General features: G+C 38.3%; 1 protein-coding gene across 2 annotated transcripts in view; it reads right to left on the bottom strand.

The window, feature by feature from the left end:
• Positions 1 to 22,466, bottom strand: part of neurl1aa (neuralized E3 ubiquitin protein ligase 1Aa) — a 91,041-nt gene that overhangs the window by 38,754 nt on the left and 29,821 nt on the right. Inside the window, exon 1 of one of the 2 annotated variants that reach the window (XM_058380189.1) lies at positions 11,864 to 12,112. The exons of the other annotated variant lie outside the window; for it this stretch is intronic. Within the exon in view, the coding sequence (XP_058236172.1) occupies positions 11,864 to 11,897 (34 nt within the window). The 5' untranslated portion in view covers positions 11,898 to 12,112. Of the gene's footprint in view, positions 1 to 11,863; positions 12,113 to 22,466 lie in introns of those variants that run through there. 2 annotated transcript variants of the gene reach the window in all.

The following is a 22,466-nucleotide window of genomic DNA, read 5'->3' as shown; positions in this document are numbered from 1 at the left end:
GTAATATAATTTAGGAATCAGACATAATCATTATAGACTCTATCCAGCAATATTACATAACAGACACATGTCTAGCTCCTTATCCAGATCACTAATCCCTTACGATCTTATCCCGTCTAAAACAGTACTGTATCCGGGTGGTATTTCTAGCCTGGTGTATAAACGCCAAGTGTGCTAATACTTAAACTGCAAAGCCGCTCCTAGATTTGGATAATGTTGAGCAGGGCTGCATGCTGATGATTACAAAAGCCGAGGTGGGAGTCGATCTAAAGCGCTCCACCTGCTTGACCTTTTCTCCTTTCAGCTGTGAACTTTCTGCTCTCTGGTCCCCACCACAGCAGGTCTTCAGATGTTGTGATGTTCGATTCCGGAAGGTTCTACTCGGGTGAGGTGTGTGTGTGTGTGTGTGTGTACACACAGGCATTTTCTGTGTAATGGAGTCAAGTAGCTTTGTAACTGTGCTGAATCTTGATTCAAGATGGTGTTGAGATGGTGGCTGAATTGGTGGCCTGGTATTGACCATGTCTTCCACCCCCTCCATAGCTTTTACAATCATCAATCAATACTTATTTAGAGAACCTTCAGCTGCATGGTGCCCGGGCCATTGTGTTGCATTTCACACTGTAAAATCACACTTAACAATAATGTGTAAAAAATCCGTTTGATCCAATCACCTCTCATTCCATTCATTATCAATAATCACTCAATCTGAGTAAAAACTAGTCATCTCATATACCAAACTGCCCAACCAATCACATAGCAGCTCCTGCCTACTATAACCGTTTATAGTTCCATTTACTGTACAATTTTAAATAAATGTTTATTCATGTATTTTGTTAGGTTGCCACATATGACCCTTCTTATTCGTATTGTGCTTTTCTATGTTATATCACATGCATTTATTTCTGTTTTAGGCCCTGTTCTGTTACTTTGACCCACATTATGAACACTATACTGAGTTCACACACTTGTCAGATCTATCTATCTATCTATCTATCTATCTATCTATCTATCTATCTATCTATCTATCTGTCTGTCTGTCTGTCTGTCTGTCTGTCTGTCTGTCTGTCTATCTATCTATCTATCTATCTATCTATCTATAGACTAAAATAGAGCATACAAAATGTAACACTGTGTGTAGTTCAAAGTATTTGTGATCTAGATTTAAATAGTGTTGCAGAGCAAAATGATACACACATTGCTGGTTCATATGAACAGACTGTACAGCAGATTCCCACGAGAGCAAAATATAGCGTATGCTCCCCGTATAGCAGATATCACATGCCTTATCAATGCTTTCAGTCATAAGGTATGCCATTGAGTGTTATAGCGTCATGTCACTGTAGATGCTTGCACACACTCACTCACACACACACGTACACACACACAAACACACACGATCTCTCACTGCTTTCCGAGAGATGTATCACGGTGCTGCTATTTCTATGGCAACCGGTTACTTCGCCAAATAACTTGCGCACAGCAGAAAGCTCTTACATAAGGATGCACAGATGAGCCTGTGGTACATTGTGATCATACACTCCAACAGCGGACATTTCTCATCCTCTCTCTCTCTCTCCCTCTCTCTCTCTCTCTCTCTCTCTCTCTCTCTCTCTATACCAAGCCTCTGGGTGAGATTAAATCATTTTTCCTGAATCAGAAAGAATGAACAAATTACAATTACATTTTGTTTTTATAATTAAGTTTAATAAACTACTCTAGAGGTCTTGGTATCTGGTCAATGCCAATCCACAATCATGGGAAACATGGACTTCAACTAATCAAATAAACTTGCACAATTAGTGCATAATTACTGGGTAATTAGCTTCCTAACAGCAAGTGCCAACATGCAGGCTACTCATTAACTACGGATGAACAGGACTGGAGCTGGAAGATGAAGCATTAGCTCACGGGGTCAGATGAGTATATACAGACAATACGATGATAAAATATTGATAATGTGATCGATCCTGTCTGAATACACTACCCTGAGGCTTTTAATAACAAAGAAAGCAGCAGATTAAGAATTTCTTACTTTTTTTCTTGTTTAAAACTTGTCAACAAACCCATAAACGTCATCTATCACAGAGATGTCTACAAGCAGCGTGATATGATGTCTTTGTCATGTTGCTCATTCCTAAATACAAATCATACCTGCATAAAAATGTATTAAAATAACAACCTCCATTCATTCGCTCAAAAAAACCCAAGAAAAGCATTGACAACCATTGCACAGAGCACGATTTCTTCCTTATTCCATGTGACCAGTGAGCAGATGTTGTACCTCATGACTGCAAATGCTTTACAATAGGGAAAAAAACGGAGAAACAAGGTCCGAAACCTAAGCTGTGAGTGAATTTTGAAGAAGAAGCGCTGCTTCTTGCAAAAAGCAACAAATTTGTCCAGTCTGGCTAAATATAAATATTTTTATATTATGCACTGAATAATAAATAATAAATTCCCAATTACTAAACAATGACAGCATGAAATAAATATTTGAGTCATGGCTACACTCACTGTCTCACGCTTAACCCACCAATACTGATACTTGAAGCATCAACTACTTCAACTTGAATTATAGAAATAAAATAGTCATGGTAGTTGTATAATAAAGTACGCATGATACGTAAACATTTCCGAATTTTTCACATGTAGTTTATTTCTATGATCTCCATTCTAAGCGAGAAATTAGTCTGATTTAATGTGGAATAATGCAGCCGTGATGCAGACTTCAGAGAAATGAGGAAAACAATGGAAGTTCAGTGAAAGTGCAAGCTAATCAGTAGTGGCTCGGACAGTTAAGTCTCTGGTTTGTTGATCGGAAGTTTGGGGCTCAAGATATCACTGTCAGGCCATTAACCCTCTCTGCTCCAAGGTCACTGTATCATGGCTGGCCCTGTGCTCTGACCCTAGCTTCCTAACAAACTGGGACATGCAAGGAAAATCATTTCACTGTGCTGTGATGTAGATGTGACAAATAAATAGAGGCTTTTTCTAAAGGTCACACGTGTTGTGTTATGTGTAAGCACACGAGGCCACGTGCATATTATCCCACAAACATAGAAAAAGCTGGTATTGTCGCTGTAAAATAGTTTCCATAACACACGATAGGAAAGGCTAAGCTCAGCACAAGGAGTTGCAGAAACGCTTAAGCTGAATTTACAAGCCAAATGTGTAAAACGTGCGGTGAAGGAGAACTGCGTTCTCAAAACTACATTCCAAATAAAATAAACTGCTTTGTTGCCATGTTCTCGTAAAACTGGGATCTGTAGTGCTGTCTCAAATACAGAATCTTACAGGAAAAAACAGATTCGTGCAATTACTACGTCTCATACTAACAGTTGAATGTTAGGCAATATGGAAATAACCTCTCCTAATAGTTCTGTCAGTTGGCTATGCAAATATTTAGATGATACTTTCACTGGACTTCCTGATACCTTATATTTACCTAGGATAATGTATGAGGCGTTGGCATTAGTTACAATGACGATTTTAGTGACAGTTTTAAAACTCTGATAGACAGAAAAGGACCAGGAGTCAGTGCATTTCTCTAAGGTTAATTATTTATGGCATTAAAACGCCACATTAAAAACAGAATCAATTACCAAATGGGCCAAATGGCATTTTAATAAATGATGAACAACAAAATCCTGTTATCTGGCAAAGAGAGGAAACGATAGAAGGTTTTGTGTTCACGACTTACACAAGAACACCTTTCTCTAGGTAAGAAAGGTAGGGAAGCACAAAGGGTTAAAGAGACACAGATAATCGAAGCACACATTTTGATATGGGGTAGGCTTGTGTCTGATTGGTGGTTCTCATGGTAAATGTCATGGTATCTGTTATTATCAGAGGCAAAGCTGAAGTACAGCCCCCTACTGAGTTCTACACTGGGCTTGATACTATACAAAGCACACACACACACACAGACACACACACACACACATGCACACACAGACACACACACACCTTGTTGAGACTTAACAGCAATCGACTCAGTGTCAATTTGTATAGTGACCAGGAAATATAATGAAGCGGGTCATTTTACAATAACTTGTGAATATTTAAGGGCAATTATTATGTTGGAGGTAAGTCTTACTTGTGACTGAACAGCAAATCAGAAAATACAACAGCAAAACTTTTGTCTTTCATGTATTGTAGCTAACAATAAAAAATTGTAGCTAAAAATAAACTATATATATATATATATATATATATATATATATATATATATATATATATATATATATATATATATATATATATATATATATATGTTTCTATAGTTTGCTAGTTTGCTAAGGTGATTTGAACTTATAGTCCACAAACTATAGCTATATATTTCTATAACTCTACAGATAAATACAGTAGACATTTGCACGTAACCCTGCTATTGAAGTATTTTTACATGCTTAATTGTATGTTGATCCTGATGATCCATTTAAAGCTGAGATCATTATTGTGTTCTTTGTTATGAACAGATTACATATGAGCTTAGTTTGTGAAGTTGCATCACAATCTTGAAACCTTTAGCTACAGGACCTGTGTGCTAAGATACCAAGCTAGCTAAGATACTGAGGATTACATAAAACAACAAAACAACACAGTGGTACACACCGATCAGACATGAAAACCACACGTCTAATATTGTGTAGGTCCACTTTGTGCTGCCAAAACAGCTCAGTCCCGTCAAAGCACTGACTCCAGAAGACCTCTGAAGGTGTCCTGTGGTATCTGGCACCAAGATGTTAGCAGCAGGTCCTTTAAGTCCTATAAGTTGTGAGATGATGGCTCAGACATATCTGTCCAGCACTTCCTATATATTCTTGATCGGATTGAGATCTGGGGAATTCGGAGGCAACACCTTGAACTCTTTGTCATACTCATTTTTTGCAACATGGGAGGAAGCATTATCCTCCTGAAAGAGACCTCCATTAGAATCTTCATAGTGAATCATGGTGCCATCTCTTCCCCTAGTTAGTGATGCACACACACATGGCCATCAACACGATGTTATAGAAACCATGATTCATCTGAGCATGCCACCTTCTTTTATTGATCGATTGATCCATTTCTGGTGCTTATGTGCCCATTGTAGACACTTTCGTCACTGGACAGGGGTCAGCATTGACGATCTGTCTGGTCTGCGGCTACACAAAAACCATACACAATAATCTCTGAAGCACTGTGTATTTTGACACCTTCCTATCATAACCAGCATTAACTATTTCACGAATTTGTGCTCTTCTGTGAGATCTGACCTTACAGGCCTTTGCTCCCCACACACATCAATGAGCCTTGGATGCCCATGACCCTCTCGCTGGTCACTAGTTGTTCTGGAACCGGTTTTGTTCAGTACTAACCATTGCATACTGGAAAAACAACTGCCATTTTGGAGATGTTTTGACCCAGTCATCCAGCCATCACCATTTGGCTCTTGTTAAAACCATTCAGATGCTTACGCTTACCCATTTTTCCTACTTCTTACACTAAAAAAAGTGTGCTTCCTGACTTGCACACGCCTCAGATTCACAGCTCGTTTTTGTACCGCTGACAGGTGCCTACTTGGCTTGGGTGTGGGCTTAAAAAAAACAAAACAGCCAAATTATACTAGCTAATGGAAATGCTACACCTGTCTCCAAACAAACCGTAAACTGAAAAATCCTGAGCATGTTTACCGTACAAACAGGGTCTGATATTCCATAATCACTCTCCATAATCATAGCTGTTTTATAAATGTTCTGGTAGAGAAATAATTGTTCAGATCAGATGTTGTTTACAGTCTCTTGAGTTCTGGACAGAATGGCTAGAACAGGATTTCGTCACACTGAGCTGTTCTGAGGTCAGTTGTACAGAAAAGCACAGTAGGTAATAGCAACAAATGGTGGGAAAGTGATGGTTGGTGCGTTGTATGGAAGTCAGTAAACACTGTAAATGGAACTTTGTGTACACGGGGCTGGATTTGGCCAGCTACATATTTATCAACGTGGACGAGAGACAGGCGTGCATAAATAATTTAGACGTCCTTGCCATGCAAAAATGACCGAGGTATACAATATGAGCTGTCAAGATCTCAACTGCACTGCATCAACCTGGCAACCTAAACGCCGTCAGCAAAACCTCCCCAAGATAATTTAAATACAGGAAGCTGGAGAATTCTCAGATGTATGGATTCAACTCGGAAAACGTTGACTGATTAATTTTATATAACAGCTCCGCACAGGGATGTGTTTGAAGAATGTGACACGTAAATGTAAATCAAAAATGTTATGATATATCTAAGAGGAGATGCAGTTAGCAGTCTGGAAGTAGTCTGTATTGTCAGTGTGTTGTAACTTTTAGAGCTTTACGCATTTCAATATGGGACAAACTTCACAAATTTGCAGTTTCTCTGAAGAGAAGATGCTGGTGAGGGAACTGTTTGTAGCTTTTATAATGTACAATGATCAGGCAAAACATTATACCTGCCTAATATTGTATAGGTCCCCCTTTTGCTGCCAAAACACGTCAAGGCATGGACTCCACTAGATCCCTGAAGGTGTGCTGTGGTATCTGGCACCAAGATGTTAGCATCCTTTAAGTCCAGTAAGTTGTGGGGTGGGGCCTCCATGGGATCTGATCCAGTCATCATCAATACGCTTGCCCATTTCTCCTGCTTCTAACACATCAACTTTGAGGACAAAATGTTCACTTGCTGCCTAATATATCCCACCCACTAACAGGTGCCATGATGAGGAGATCATCAGTCTTATTCACTTCACCTCTCACTGCTCATAATGTTATGCCTGATCGGTCTATATAATGGTACAACTGAGAGCCTGATGGTACAAATGTTATGCCTGATCGGTGTACGTGATACCAGGAATTCAACTGTTTTGTTGACAGTCAACAAAATTCCACGTACCTGTAAATGGATAAAAAGTATGAACAGTGTTATTCTGTTAATAAATGTTAGCTCTGACAAATGTATCTGTATAAATTCCCTTAAAAAACGATATAAAAACTCAGGATCATTGATTATTTTTTTCATTGATTTATTCACAGAAGCACTAACATTTAGCATTAATTCACACTGATCACACTGTTGGTTACCAAGAACACAGACTGTTTAGTGAGCTATACTTCTCCAGCATGATGTTCCTGTAGCTCTCAAGAGTCATGACGTGTCTGTAGATGATTTGTTGTCGAAGTGTCATGTTGTCATATACACTTTTGTGCTGCTAGACACAAGGCTTAAGTGAGCCATCACAATGAACCCAAGGAAGGAGAGAGACAGCAGGCCTGGTTACTAAGCACCGGTGCCACCTGATCCACACGCATATGTTTCAGACACCCCATGCTAACAGACCTCAGTCGTCAAAGTCGGGTCAAGCGCTGATATTGGATGTGTCTCTGCTGGAGATGATACGTTTACTAACTGTGACGCTATAGTCCAAAATCCTTATGCTGTCAAATAGATAATGTAATGTAGTAGATTTGAGAAATATATTTGTAAAAAATATACACAAGGTTTCCCTTCACGTCGACATCTTTGCCAATATCAACTCTGGCTGGCTTATTCAGATAACTTACAAATTCATTTCTAAATACTTTCTTTGTGATGATAGAAATAAACCTGATTTGGAAACATTGTGTATTCACTGTATTAGAGATTCTCAAGCTTTTATTTATGAAATGTACGTTCATAAATGTACATTTAGAAAAAACTCAATGGACCTACTCTGATCAACCAACTATTCAATTATTGCGCTTATTATTTACAATAAAAATGTGTAATAAAACAAAACAGTGTATTCGTCACACTGAGCTTTGGATTCAGCTTATTAACCTGTCAAAGAGGTTACCTTTTTACCAGTACACTAGTGTTACCTTCTGACGGCAGAATGGAAACCATTTTCAATCAGTATAAACAAATGAATTATTTGATCTACCGTCGATCGTGACATGAAAAATAAATTCAATGCTTATTATGGATGCCCCAAAACAGGCCTCATACTACAACTACTCAATATGCATAACTACTGGCTGTCCTTCGCGGAGGCGGTGCCTGGACCCCGCTTTAAGAACCACTGCTTTCAATAATGAAAATGCAAGCACCAAATCCTCTAATTAGAACTGCATTAAACTGGTTGTGTGACAACTTGAATGATGACAGATTCAACAGGAAGAACAGGAAGATGACAGATTTAGGATATTGAGTAGGAGACGTTTCTGCACTGCTATTGTTTAGCTGTGTTGCTGGTGTTTACTGAATATACAGTACATCTAGAAGTGCAGCTAATGGTGATATAAGGTGACAAAAAATCTGTACTTTGCACACTTGACTGCTCCTCAAAAAGCTGAATAACACAGAATTACAAAATCAGCTTTGCAATTCTCTCCTTTATCTGCTTGCACTTATGGAGGATTAACCACGAGTCTACTTTTCACTTCACAAAGACGTCTCGGGTGACTGCCGTTATTGTTTAGCCGTTTCTTTCAAGGTTCTTTACTAAAAAAGTTCTTTACTTGAACTTAACATTGAACACACTTACTGTGCTAAAAAAAATGTAGAAAAATGTTCTGCAGGTGCGGTAAAGGTGTGTACTGATGTTTGTTTTTATACTGAATCAGATGAGACCTACTTCTAATATAGACCTGATTTAAAAGAGAAGAAAACAAAAGGCGAAATCTAACACTTAATATTCGATTTATCAAATAAACAAGCGATAACAGTGCGAATTGATTCATAAAAACATTTTAACTAGGGACATGTCAAGGTTTAACATGATTTTATACATAAAACTGAATTTCAATTTATTTTTCAACCAATCAAATTTCTTACTCCAGTGCTTCTTATTCTTTTCAAGTTCAGCTATAAATCCACAAAGACTCCCTCCCTATAGTCTTCCTTTATATCAAACTACAGAATCCTTTGTTTCTCCAGGTAGGGGAAGTGGACTGCACTGAAAACCCTTTGTCTGTGGAATTGGGTTCTGATGTAATCGCGTTTCATTGCTACCTCTGCTGACATTCCTAGAATGTTCGTGACTTTATCGGACTTGGCAGGCCTGAAACCTACAGACGGGTATGGCGTTGCGGACTAGAACTAAACAAAACAACAATCTGATCTTGTCTCAACATATACATTTACTTGCAGTGGCTCATTTTTAGTTGGAAACATCAATGTTATAAACGATGACTAGAGATTTTATGAACAAAATTCTTCTGAAAAATATAAGGAATGAGAGTATAGAGAGTAAAGAGAGTATGATAATATATATAAAATATATAATACAGCAAATATGAACCTGTCCTTATGGTCTTTGTTATACACAAAAATTCAAACTTAATATGATTCAGAAAATCGAGTGAAACTGACTGTTTCAGACTACGTGATCGCACCAGGACAAAACAGGAAGCAATACAACAAGCATCCACACCCTTATTATTAGGCGTGTTGGCTCCCATTTTCTAGCATCCTGGCATTCAGCTAATCAATATTTCATTAAAACAGCATGATCACATGACAGAGAAAGGTCAATACCTCAACAGAGTTTCAGAGATATTCTCATCTTATCAACCAAAAATCTATGTGAGAAACTGAACACACTTACACTACAAAGCATTTAACCTACAGTTCTGCTCTAGCTTGTACAGCCTAATAAAATCATCTCCAGATCTCTTTGAGCCTGACACACACAACAAAACCCCACCCATAACAAAAATCTACGATACAAGCTCAGTAAGATATATTGTCCAGCCAGAAGCACCTCTAGATCTCAAACCCTTGATCTCACGCTTGCACCTGCAGTACACCTAAAAGATCAGTTGTAATTGGATGACTGATCATCTTTTGGGTGTTGACCTTGGAGCGAAGCCTAAAAAGAAGATGTCTGTGTATACTGGACTGCACCCAAAAACTCAGGATCCTAAACTGAAGTGAGACAGTGAGGGAACAGTAAATCTGAGCTGACATCAGAGGAAAGGAGAAACGTGCATCAACACCGAGAGCCTGGCTTATTGCACACAGGCCATATTTGCCTAATTGGATATACGACAATGTCTAAATTAGGACGAATGATGGTTTGCTTTGTGCACGGGATTTAACCTGAGGCCAGACAGCTGCACAGAGACATACAAACAAAGCATGAGTGTGTTTGTGTGTGTTTGTGTGTGTGTGTGAAAGAGAGAGTGACTCAAAGAGCACATAATAAGCTCCGCATTGTGTCCTTTTCACTTTTAAAGTGCTGCAAAATGATTCTGTAAATGTTATTACATATTAAAATGATCAACCCTATGCAACAGTTTACAGGGCACACATTCTACACTCTATTGACTCCATCTGCACCATTCAGGCCTACTGTGATTGTCAAAAATCGTTTCATCTAAAAATTACTTTTGGTTTCACAAACAGGGGAATACCATCAACAAACATGCACACACTCGCAAACTCACAAGTACAGACAATCTATGTTTATACCTTTAATAATTCAATGATGACAACAGCTTTAAGGTTGCTCTTCATCCACACTATAGCTTCCAGGCCAGAATAAGGTGTCTCAATAAGGGATCAGGACAGAACTTTAGACTACTTCAGATTACTTTTAATCAAATAACATTTATTACAGGTCTAGTACTTAGTCCATATAAATCTAAGTACATACTGTGTCCTGAATGCATACAGGTCTAGTACTGAATGTACACCGACCAGGTATAACATTATGACCAACTGCCTAATATTGTGTTGGTTCCCCTTTTGCAGCCAAAACAGCCCTGACACCTTTCTATCAGAACCAGCATTAACTTCTTCAGCAATCTGAGCAACAGTAGCTCGTCTGTTGGATCGGATCACAGCCAGCCTTCGCTCCCCACGTGTATCAATGAGCCTTGGCCAGCCAATGACCCTGTCACCGGTTCACCACTGTTCCTTCCTTGGAGCACTTTTGATAGATACTGACCACTGCAGACCAGGAACACCCCACAAGAGCTGCAGTTTTGGAGATGCTCTGATCCAGTGGTCTAGCCATCACAATTTGGCCCTTCATCAAACTCACTCAAATCCTTACGCTTGCCCATTTTTCCTGCTTCTAACACATCAACTTTGAGGACAAAATGTTCACTTGCTGCTTAATATATCCCACCCACTAACAGGTGTCTTATTCACGGCCCCTGTCAGTGTTCATAATGTTATGCCTGATCAGTGTATATAATGGTACAACCGAGAGCATACACTTGTTGTACTGAGTTTTATTACAGCTCTAGTATTAAGTACAAATAGTTCTAGTACTAAGTACATATAGTTCACACATAGAGCCTACACTATAGTTCTAGTATTCACTGCATACAGTACAAGAACAGTGACAGGACATTGATCTAGTTCACTGAATGTGTACTAGATATAAAGTACATATAGTTCTTAGAATAATTGCAATTGCATATAATTCTAATGCTCTTGGCTTTTTTTTTGCATCTCTATAGAAGGTCTTTCTATAGCTCTCAATATAGATAAAAATTGATGTCTCCGCTGTGTAAAGTGTGGAAACGTGAAAGTTCTCCGTTAATTCGCATTAAATGACAAATGAAGACTCGAAGCCCCCCACACCACCTCTCTCTCTCTCTCTCTCTCTCCGATGCAGTGCGCGAACGGTTGTAATGCTTGAAGGTGCGCGAGGAGCTAATAGGATGACATTACAGGGTATAACAGGACATTATCATACAGTATCAACGCAGGAACAAAGCATAAAGCGCACACCCGTTATATCCCGGCGTTTATGACACTTCTATAGTCAACGGCATTCGTCGTTATAAACGCTCAGCCACAGAATGAGACACGACAATAAACGCCTGGATGTATGTGTGGCTTAAACGGTCACTTCCTCACCATACAAGGCGTTACGGGTGATTTGGCTTCCCATGGCTGGACGCCGGTCGCTCCTCTTGGTCTTCGTATTTATTTCTCAATGTGTCGCGCAGAAGCGGCAACAATCCCACAGCGACGGCATATTCGCTCACACACACGCGCGCGCACTCACGCACACACACATAAACACACGTAGACGCGCGTGCACTCTCTCTCTCGCGCTCTCTCTCTCTCTCTCTCTCACACACACACACACACACACACACACATACACACAGACAAACGCGCGCGCGCGTGCACACACACACACACACACACAAGGAGCGGTTTGACTCGTGTAAACACTCGGACACTCCTCCTGGAGCGCCGCACACACGGACTCATTGAGCGCGTGGATACGTGAAGGCTCCACGCTAAATTTGCATAAAGGCGGGGCCGCGTCAGGCCACGCCCATTATGAGTCTCTTCTTGTCAAGGATGCTACTTAAGAGAAAAGAGACATTTACTAGCAGAGAAGATTAGTTCAAAGAAAAGACTATTGTTTGCGACAAATAGCTCGGAGATGAAAGGTTCATTATATGCAAATAGCAACCAGTTTGTCCTTAAGGCAAATGCAATTAGAATCACAAGACTGCACAAGAGTTACTTTGCTATAGGTTTTTCTGCTCTACCTGGCACTGACTAGCTCAACTGACTGACATCATGGCACAGGCATTAGGAAAATAATCAACAATCAGGTCGTGTGATGCAGGCAAAATACAACTTCCTTAAAGTGAATTATTTTCCTGCAACAGCTGAGCTGTTTTATTGCTTTTATACCACAGCAAATTCAACACATTGCTTCCAAAACATAGGAAACATAATAGTTGCATTCAATGTCATGGAACATTCAAGAGCTGAGTTAATTCCTATTATCACATACATTATAGCAGCTATAAACAATCATTCCCTCACCAGAGCCTCTCTTTTTTTCCCCCTCTCTCACAGTAAACAACAAAAAAAACTCATCTTACAACGAAACCACCAAGTCATCAGTTCTGAAATCTCTCTCGTGGTCAGAAACTTGATACGATACCCGAGACTACTTCTGTAATGTTAAATAAACATCACATGTGATATTTGAACTAGGTGATACAAGTAGCTCTGTCCTTGTATAAAAAGGGACTGCAAATCATTTAACATTTAACAAATTCTTATTCTTTGTTTTATTCTAAACAATGCCAGCCATTCCGTGTAAGTGTTTCTATGTGGGCATGTTAAATTCTTTGCATAATCCAAAGAAATACCTTCTGATCAGTAGCAGTATGCAATTAATAATATATACACATACATTTTCATTTATAATCTGTAATAAATGAGAAGAGCTGACATAAATACTGCAGAGTGGACTTCTTCTACAACACAATATTATTCCTTCTGCAATTACCAGGGTCTTGTCTTCGTACATATAGTGTTTTTAAGAATACTGTATATTTCCTAAAAAACTGAGAACATGCTTCAGTTATTTAACTGACTGTATAACCAAATATTCTACAAAGCAAACTAAAGGCTGTACAACCCCTAAGGCAGAACTTTGTAATACTGTTATTATATCTACAGTACACATGGCTTTCTAACATTACACTCACGTCCCTTTGACCTTCCTTTTGTACACACTGTACTGATCTGCATAATTTACCAATACAAGGTGGATATGTTTTGTGTAAAGATAAAATACTAAACACACTGGTTAAATCAACTCAGAGGGGGAGTATTTAATAATTGGGATAGTCTATATTAAAACCCAAGGAGCGTTTGTTGGGGTTGTGGGGGTGGTGGGTTATGGGTTGGGTTAGCACTCACATTCCTTCCTCTATGGCATTCTGGGAAGCCCGTCTCTAAAACATGTGAACATGCCTGTGGCTGATATGAGAAAGTGACCCTTCTGAGTCAGAGTCGAGACCCAACCTGTCATCGCCAGCCCGGGATTGCTTTCCACACTGAAGTGCTGGGACGAGCTGTTTTGAGACCAATATTGTCATTGACCAGCTCTCATCTCAAATCAACCCGAGAACGTTATTCTGTGTATATACTGTACATTTTCCTACCAGCAAACTAGCTTTCCTGCAATTCAATTTCTTGTATGGAAACTGCAAAATGTGAAAGGATCACTGTCCTCTGGAGAAAATTAAGCTAATTAAAGTCCCTCATCCTGCTGTTCTCGATGACGCAGAAAGAATTGTGCAGCGAAATCAGGTTAGCAATAATATTTACTCCGTGGCCGTCTGTCCCTTTTAACAATTAGAGCCATGGTAGAAGCCATAACAAACCGCAGGGCTCTGGGCCAGAGCACGGTGACTTTGATCAAAATGAAATCACCGCTTTCTCCAGAACCGCGGTGCAGTCGTAGGCATTCCGCCTCACACATGGCGTGCAGATTGCACAGTTAGTGCATGGAACGTGCACGTCATTAAGTACTTGGTTTGAGGGTGACGGGAATGATGCTGGCTCAGGTTGTGAATCTATAGCTATCATAATGGTCTTGATCGGAAAATGAGAATGAGCCAAGCTTGGTGAACAACACACGGCAGATCTCAGGGATCCATCTAGCCATCAAACTGTCACGCGCAGTGTACTGTCTGCATGTGCAGTCAAAAATGTCCGGCTTCCTTTGTGTGATGTGTGGTTTTGTGTGTGTCTGCATATGTGTGTGGGTTTATTTTTATCAATTCCAAACATGTCCTGCCATTTTATACTGCCTTTAATGTGTTGCATGTGTGTTTCTATGTGTGTGCTCATTAGTACAATGCAAACCTGACAAACATTGTGTTCACAACAGTCCCTTACTTCCTATCCCCTACCTTGAAACATAAGAAGCACTAGATAGATTTTTATATATTACCATGAATGGAATAAATGATTTCATACACTACATTACATGGGTTTGCTCATCACTCTGAAACATTAGTCATGTTCCAGATAAACACAAACAATGTTCAGAACCTCGCTATTCACAATTATTTTCCTCCATCAAACCTACACTCTGGGTTATTTTTACAACTCAGTTGCTAGGTTCTGCTTGTTGGGTCAGGCAGTTGGGTCGATGTGACTCAAATTGGATTGATAATGAATAACAGCATGCTGGTTTGGAGACATGGACCAGAATGGTAACAGGTACGATATGTGAAGATTTATTTTTCTGGAATTGCTTATGGACAGAGGAAAAGACAGCAGGAAAAAAATCTGAAGTAAAAGAAATCAGACTATTATTAACTAGACAATATGTAGGAAATAACTGTGTTTTTTCCTACTCTTAGTTTGACTTGACAGCTATTGTAATGTAGCATTTTAAGTGAACCAAAGAAAAAAAATCACTATATTATTATTAGTTAATTAATATATTAACGGCTTGAATGCCCCACCCCTTCCCCATCTCACCTGGCATTCTCATGTTATTTATTTAAACATTAATATGAAAGGTACAGTATGTTCCACTTAGCTAATATTAGACTAGTATATTTAACCTTTTAGATAAATAACGTTAATGGTGGTGATAATTAGAAAGTGATTAAATATGCTGTATTTTTTTTTTTTTGAGCACAGATGCATTCATACACTTTGAGCAGCTAACCCTATCAACAAAGAAAACTGTCAGCCATGTTGATATTAGATTTTAGGTTTGTGAATGGATTCTGTTGAAAATCTGTTGAATCGCTTAAAAACCTTCACAATTGCCACTACCAGTAAGCAGTTCACGATTCCTTAGCTGATAATATTATTAAGATTATTACTCTTTAAACCTGGGATGGCTCATTTTCCTGTCATTTTTCTGGAACAATGACATAATTTATTGCAATTTTCTAAAATGGTAAATCACCAGTAGGAAAAAAAATCAATATGGCACATGTCTAATACACAGATGATATTGAGTTATGAATCGTAGTCATTTTAACCTGCATACAAGGTTGAAATATCAAGCTTGCTGGTTCAACATCTATCCAACCTCACTGGGGTAAAAGCACCTCATGCTGGGTTAATCTATATAGGATCCGGTGTTGTGTTTCCAATTTGACCCAGATGGGGCTGTTATAAGTGTGTATGGATATTAAAACAACCGAGTATAACACGAACGTATATGACAATAGAAATGACTTCACTAAATAATTAATCTGGTGCTTTCAGTTGCAAAATTATAAAGAGACGTTGCTATTGTTGCACAATGTATTGCTTAGTGAGTTCACTAAATGCGTAAATAGTGCAGTATGGGTATTCTATGACTGCTAGGCTACGTTATTTATACACTATCTATTGTGGTGCATTATGGGGTTGTAAAATTGGTCTGCAAAATAGCAGGCCATGAAAATCCTGAACAGTGAATAGGACATAGCTAAAGCATGTTCAGAATTTTATGCATTGCACATGTGTCTGTGTGTGAGTCTGTGTGTGGCCTTATTTAGACGAATGCAGATCTAAGTATATGTTTCATGTTGGCTGGTATGCATGGTTTTTAAGTGTGTGTGTGTGTGTGTGTGTGTGTATGTGTGAATTCAGCTCTTTGACTAGAGTCTGTGCGGTTACATGACTAAGCCAATGAGGATGTCTCTCGCTATTTCTCTCAGTCTCTACCTTTAATCCTGGCATGTCTAACATTACATAATCCGCTCTGATAAACAGAACGCTCTGCAGTGGGTTTGTTAATAGAGCAGCTCATCATATTATTCATTCTGCTCGGAGCATGTTTGATTCACTGTTTATAAATAGAAGTATTAATTACACTAAACCCACTCACAGGCTTCGTACACTGCTCTGCACAACGTCATGCTCATATCTCTAACGCTCTCTTTAATAGGACCACGATTCATTAAACACGAATCATTAAAAATCTGAGTTCTGAAATGTAGAATATGAAAGAAATTTGGATCATTTCCAAGTAGGAATGTGGAGGAATAATAGTATGGTGGATCTTAAACTCTATTTGAATATGAATGAATGAATTACATAAACAAGATTTTTTTGTGGTGTATTGAATAAATGTACATTCTTCCCAATGTTCTTACGAACATTACTACCAAGACTGGCCTTCAAACATATCTACAGGTTACAATTTTAAGATTTAAAGAATTTAGAAGCCTACCTCTAAATTTCTGAAATTGAGATTTTATGTAAATCACAGTCATCTGCCATACTAGTGTCCATGAAACAAAGTGACTTATACCACAGCAATCTGTAAATGATTGTAATTGTAGTATTAGAATAGAAGAAGAATAGAATAGCTTTTATTTGTCACATATACAGTACATTACAGCATAGTGAAATTCCTTCTTCGTATATCCCAACTTTGGAAGTTGGGGTCAGAGCACAGGGTCAGCCATAATACAGCACCACTAGAGCAGTGAGGGTTAAGGGCCTTGCTCAGGGGCCCAACACTGGCAACTTGTTGGTGCTAGGGATTGAGAGCAGAGCCTTAACTACCTGAGGTATCACTGCTCATGTTAATTTTTTTTTTTTACATATTTATATTTATATATATTTTATTTATATATTTTTGTAATTAAAGTTACAGCAATTTCCTCACCATCCTCTCTTTTTCGTTTACTTGAAGTTAATAAAACAAAAAAAAAAAAACACAGCTGTTTTTCATTAATATTGATGCTGAAAAATCTCTCCTGAAGCTGTGGTGGAAAACCTAGCTAATACAAATCTGTAACACCGGAGATGCCTTCCATAAAATTGTGAATCCTTATAAAAAGCTTCACCATTTCAATGATTATACACCATGTTATTTAAGTTCATTTATTATTAGATGTATTATTGCCATGCAACCACCAGGGTTGGGGATTAGATTTCTTTCTTGAGCCCTGTGTACCTGGAGACTGCATGTTCTCCCCATGCACTAGGGGATACTCCAGCTTCCTCACCCAATCCAAAGACATGATTGGCATCTTTAAAATTGCCCATAGTGTGTGAACGTGTGTGTGTGTGACGTGTGGGTGTCCCCCACCTTGCACCCTGAGTCCCTGGGGATAGGCTCCAGGTTCCCCATGATCCTGTGTAGGATAAGTGTGACAGAAAAAGATTGGATGTATGGATTATCTAGATTGTCCGGCAAGTGAACTCAATGTTACTATGGAAACGTTTTATACAAAACTGTGGAACTACTGACAGAGCTGCTGTTGGAAATTGAAAAAACCCCTTCTGGCTTAATGTCAGAATTAAGTATGTCTTCCATCATCTGTGTTAATCTATAAAGCTACTGAGTTAAGAAAGCTAGATTTTTTTTTTCTAATTGTTGTTCCACGCCTTAAAAATTGAATCTCAAACTATTTTATCCTCAAACTAAATTTTATCCTGAAAAGTCAGATTCATAAAAATCTTCAGCATGGCAGTGTGAACTAACCCCAGTATGTATACCCCATGCCCACTCACACTGTATCCACCTGATAAGATAATACTACCACCACCACATAAACCATGCATTCATCTGTTTGACTTGGATTGTCCAAATATCTTTTGTGCTGATTCCTTGTGAAGCCTAACAGTGCAGTGCATCTGCTGCCAGCTATAAAATTGTCTAGTTTGATTTATAGACCCACTTATTGTGAGTCCGAGTCTCTTGAGCCAGGATTGTACATACAATATCATCATTTTTGAGGCTGTATTTAGCACAGTGTTTAATTTTTTTTACATATAAACACTTTTCTTAGATTCATGAGTAATCCATGTTGCGTGGAGATGCGGATTATGGTGTGATTTTTTTTTTTTTTTTTTTGTAGACGATTTAGAACAGCCTGCATCATCCATTAGATCTGAGAAGAATGTAAACACCATAAAAGGGTTTATTTACTGTGATTTAGTATGAATTGCACTAATGCACCATGCATTTAGTTGTACTTCTAATTCAGTTGGGTTTGCTCAGAACAATAGATGGTTTACACAAAAGCAACTTTTCACATGAGAATATATTTACATGTAATTTAGTTCTAGGAAAATCTCTGCTGACATTTCAGGAATGGGGAGTGACTCGAGGACCTAAGAGAAAAGAGTAGGAGTGTACTTATTTTTTTTTTTTTTGCTTTAAAATAAGTGAAAGGCCATCTTAACATCTGCTACGAGACACAGAAATGTCACAGAGGAAAAGGGAGGAGACGAGGAGGTGGTGAGACGCAACGACTTCATCGTGCAGAAGAAAGGAGAGGGGAGAAATGGACAGGAAGTTATTTATATGGAAAAAGGAAGGAGTTTAGTGATGAGGTGCTTCGGTTAGATTTCAATTCCAGGTACCATAAACAAAGGTTTTGTATCTGTAAAAAAAAATCACGATTATTTATTATAATAAACACACATAATCTGGGCAATAAGAAGTAACAGATTGGAGGAAAAGAATGGTTGTTGGAAGAATATATTCGGTCTAAAATTAACTCTTATTTGTATCGATCTAGGACACACCAGGCTGCCCATGCGTGTCTCACTTCAGTACATCCAAACAAGCAGTCGCCTTCAGCTAGTGGGCGTCTGTGTGAACATTTATGTTTACTGCCATCGTCGGCTGTCGAGCAGCAGCTACTCGACGTTTCCACGACAACCGGTGATCATGGTTTGAGGGAGTTCAATTTGCATGCGCCGTCTCACCAGACACACACAAATACATGGCAAGCACTACACGTCTGAACATACTTCACAGGCTAAAATAGACAGAAAATGCCATATTATGAAACAATATCATGAAATAATAGCTAAAGACATTTATACTTATATAAATATGGAACATGAATTTCTAAACTGTTCTTAATCTACTTTCCAAGATAGATCAATTTTAAACTTTTTAAAAGATTTTTTTTTCAGACTAAATGTTTAAATAAAGCTGTTTCTACATGTTTTCCTGAGTCACTGTTGTAATAGAATATCGAGGCAGCTGCAGAATGCACACACATACACACACACACACACACACACATACACACACAGACTCACACCCTTGCAGCGGTGCCCCCTCAGCGCTAAACAAAAAGTCTGTTGAGCAGCAGCTTTGTGCCATAACGTAGCACCATGTGCAAAATATTACAAAGAAATATTGGACACAGAAAGAGTGGCGAATAAAATAAGGACGCAATAACCCGAACCCGAATGAATTCATGAATTAAATATGTGGCAACAGCTTCGATATTGATGCCATGTGATATACACACACCAGGATCTGCAGATGACTCATGAATTTCAGTATTCAAGGAATCATAGAAGGTCTTTTTAGGTCCACTGTGTCTGTAGCAAATACTGTGTATGTGCAATCATCCCATCTGCTTCCACCTTTCCTTTATCTGTACTGAAAAGCAATCAGAAAAGCTGTTTACTCAAAACTCACAGGTAATAAAAATTGTCGGCTGTTGTCGGATTGTCTATTACAGTTTACACGCAACGTATATTTCCGAAGAACGCTTTCATGACCTTGTTAAGTTACAAACAACAAATATGATATAGATAGTTCCTGTTTTTTCCCCCTTTTGTTTAAAGAGAGAAATAAATGTGATTATGTGTTAGCAATGTAGTCAAACCCATACACCATGCTTGTTATTAGAAATAAATCCACCAAATGGTGCTGCAGTGTGACTTAATGCTATTACCTTGAAATGGATCATTTTCCCCAAAAAGAAAAAACAGCAGAAATAATACCATAATAAACATATAGTAAATTATGGTAGTCTGTGGAGCAGGTAATGAGGATGAAATGGAATGTATACAGTTCATACACAACTGTAGATGAATACCTCACACACAGAGACACATGTACAAATCAGGGAAATCTTTCCATGCACACACACACACAGATCTGTATAAACTGTATACATTCCATTCCGTTCTATTTATCCTCATTACATTCTCCATAGACTACCATATTTTACTATAGGTTTATTATATTTTGTTATATGTCTATCAGATAAGCAACATGAACCCGTCTACCTCCACAGGACTTGTATGTATGTCTTATGTTACGTTTGTGTTATATTACACATCATACAGGCAATAAGTTTTTGTCTCTTGCATTCTGCACTAGTTTGTGATTATAAATTTGTCATTTCAAAAAACCTGGTATTCTATACTTTCTGTTTATGTCCTTAACGTATGTATTAGGCTGCTGGAGGATTCGCAGTGTAAGAATTTCATTGCATAGTGTAACACACTGTTTATATATGACAATAAACTCTTGAATCTTGAAGTTTATCGCCACGTCTACTAACATCACAGACTTCCAGAACTTTCCACACTTCCACCAGACTCACCTACTCAGAAAGCCTCTGCACTCCCATGCTCACAGTCACTGTCCCTTTAACCGTGTTCAACTATTAAGTCGTGTTTGTCGCTATTTAAAAGCATGGCTCACTTCCCTGTTTCTTTGCAAAGTAATCAGTCAGTAAGCAGTCAGTTTTGTAAGTATGTGACGTTACAAAGCCTGCATTTTGTCTTCCTGTTTTGTAATCCCTGCTTCATATTTTCCTGCCTGTTTAACTCTGGTTACTGTCGAGTTGAACATTGCTTAACTCTCACCAGTTTGTTTGTTTTTTTGCTCACTGATTTTTTAAACTGTTTATAATCAACCAACCAGCATTTGCGTCTACACCTCTGACTCCTGTTTTCTCACAATTACATTCTATTTACTTTCTATTTATTCTATTGTTGCAACGGGTAAGTGATATAATGTAATATGCGACAAATAAAGAACCTTGAACCAAATGAAATGAAGTTCACGCCTTCTAGGGAGGCAAAGGAAACGCCTCATTTTATACAAGTCTTTATTCTTCACGTGTTTCCAGCATACCGAAAGATTTTATAGATGTAGGGCCAGGGACACTCATCCTCAGGGTCAACACTGCAGCATGGTGGCTTTATCCATCTTTAGACACACAAAAACAGCTACAACTTTACAACTCTAGCTACATTGTGTAGCATGAGAAGGTGGAAAGGTGAAGGCACATGACCAACTGGCACTGATTCCTGCTAGTTATTTCCATGCTGATGAATGTAAATTTAAAGCGAAATGTAAAATAATAAAGTGCCTGGAAACTATTTCGATTGATGTGTGGCATTCTGTTATTGGCTTGATGAAAGATGATGAGACCTTTGAGATTTCTAATGAGAATAATGCAGGTTTCAAGAAAAATTGAAAGAGTAAAAGTAAAAGAATCTTACATTCACAAGGGCAAAAATACAACAGCCCATTACAAAACTCAGCAACAAAACCAACAACACAAGTAAAAAATGAAGATATATTTTCATTACCATGAATTCTAATTGTATTCACTCAATTAAAAGTATTTATACCCCCCAAAATAATACAGTAGTATAGTAACAAAATATAATTCCTCAAGTATTTTTCGTTAGATAGAGATTAGGTTAAAGAAATTCCTAGGTGCTCGTTTAATCACAACTATCCAAACATGTCTAAATTCTAGGGCTGTAACTAATGATTATTTTCATAATCAAATAATTGGGCTTTTTTTTTGTTTTCAATTTATCGATGAATCGGATAAAAACACCACATTTTGAAATACCTTTTTATTTTTATTTCAACTTAAATTTGCCCATTATGTGTTACAAATATGAACGTAAAACTAAAACTTTACACTACCACAATGGTTTTTTTTCCAGCTTT

This window comes from Hemibagrus wyckioides, linkage group LG26 (genome assembly GCF_019097595.1).
Source record: "Hemibagrus wyckioides isolate EC202008001 linkage group LG26, SWU_Hwy_1.0, whole genome shotgun sequence".
Lineage (NCBI taxonomy): Eukaryota > Metazoa > Chordata > Actinopteri > Siluriformes > Bagridae > Hemibagrus > Hemibagrus wyckioides.
The sequence above is the reverse complement of the archived record's forward strand: the minus strand, read 5'-3'. Positions and strand labels throughout refer to the sequence as shown.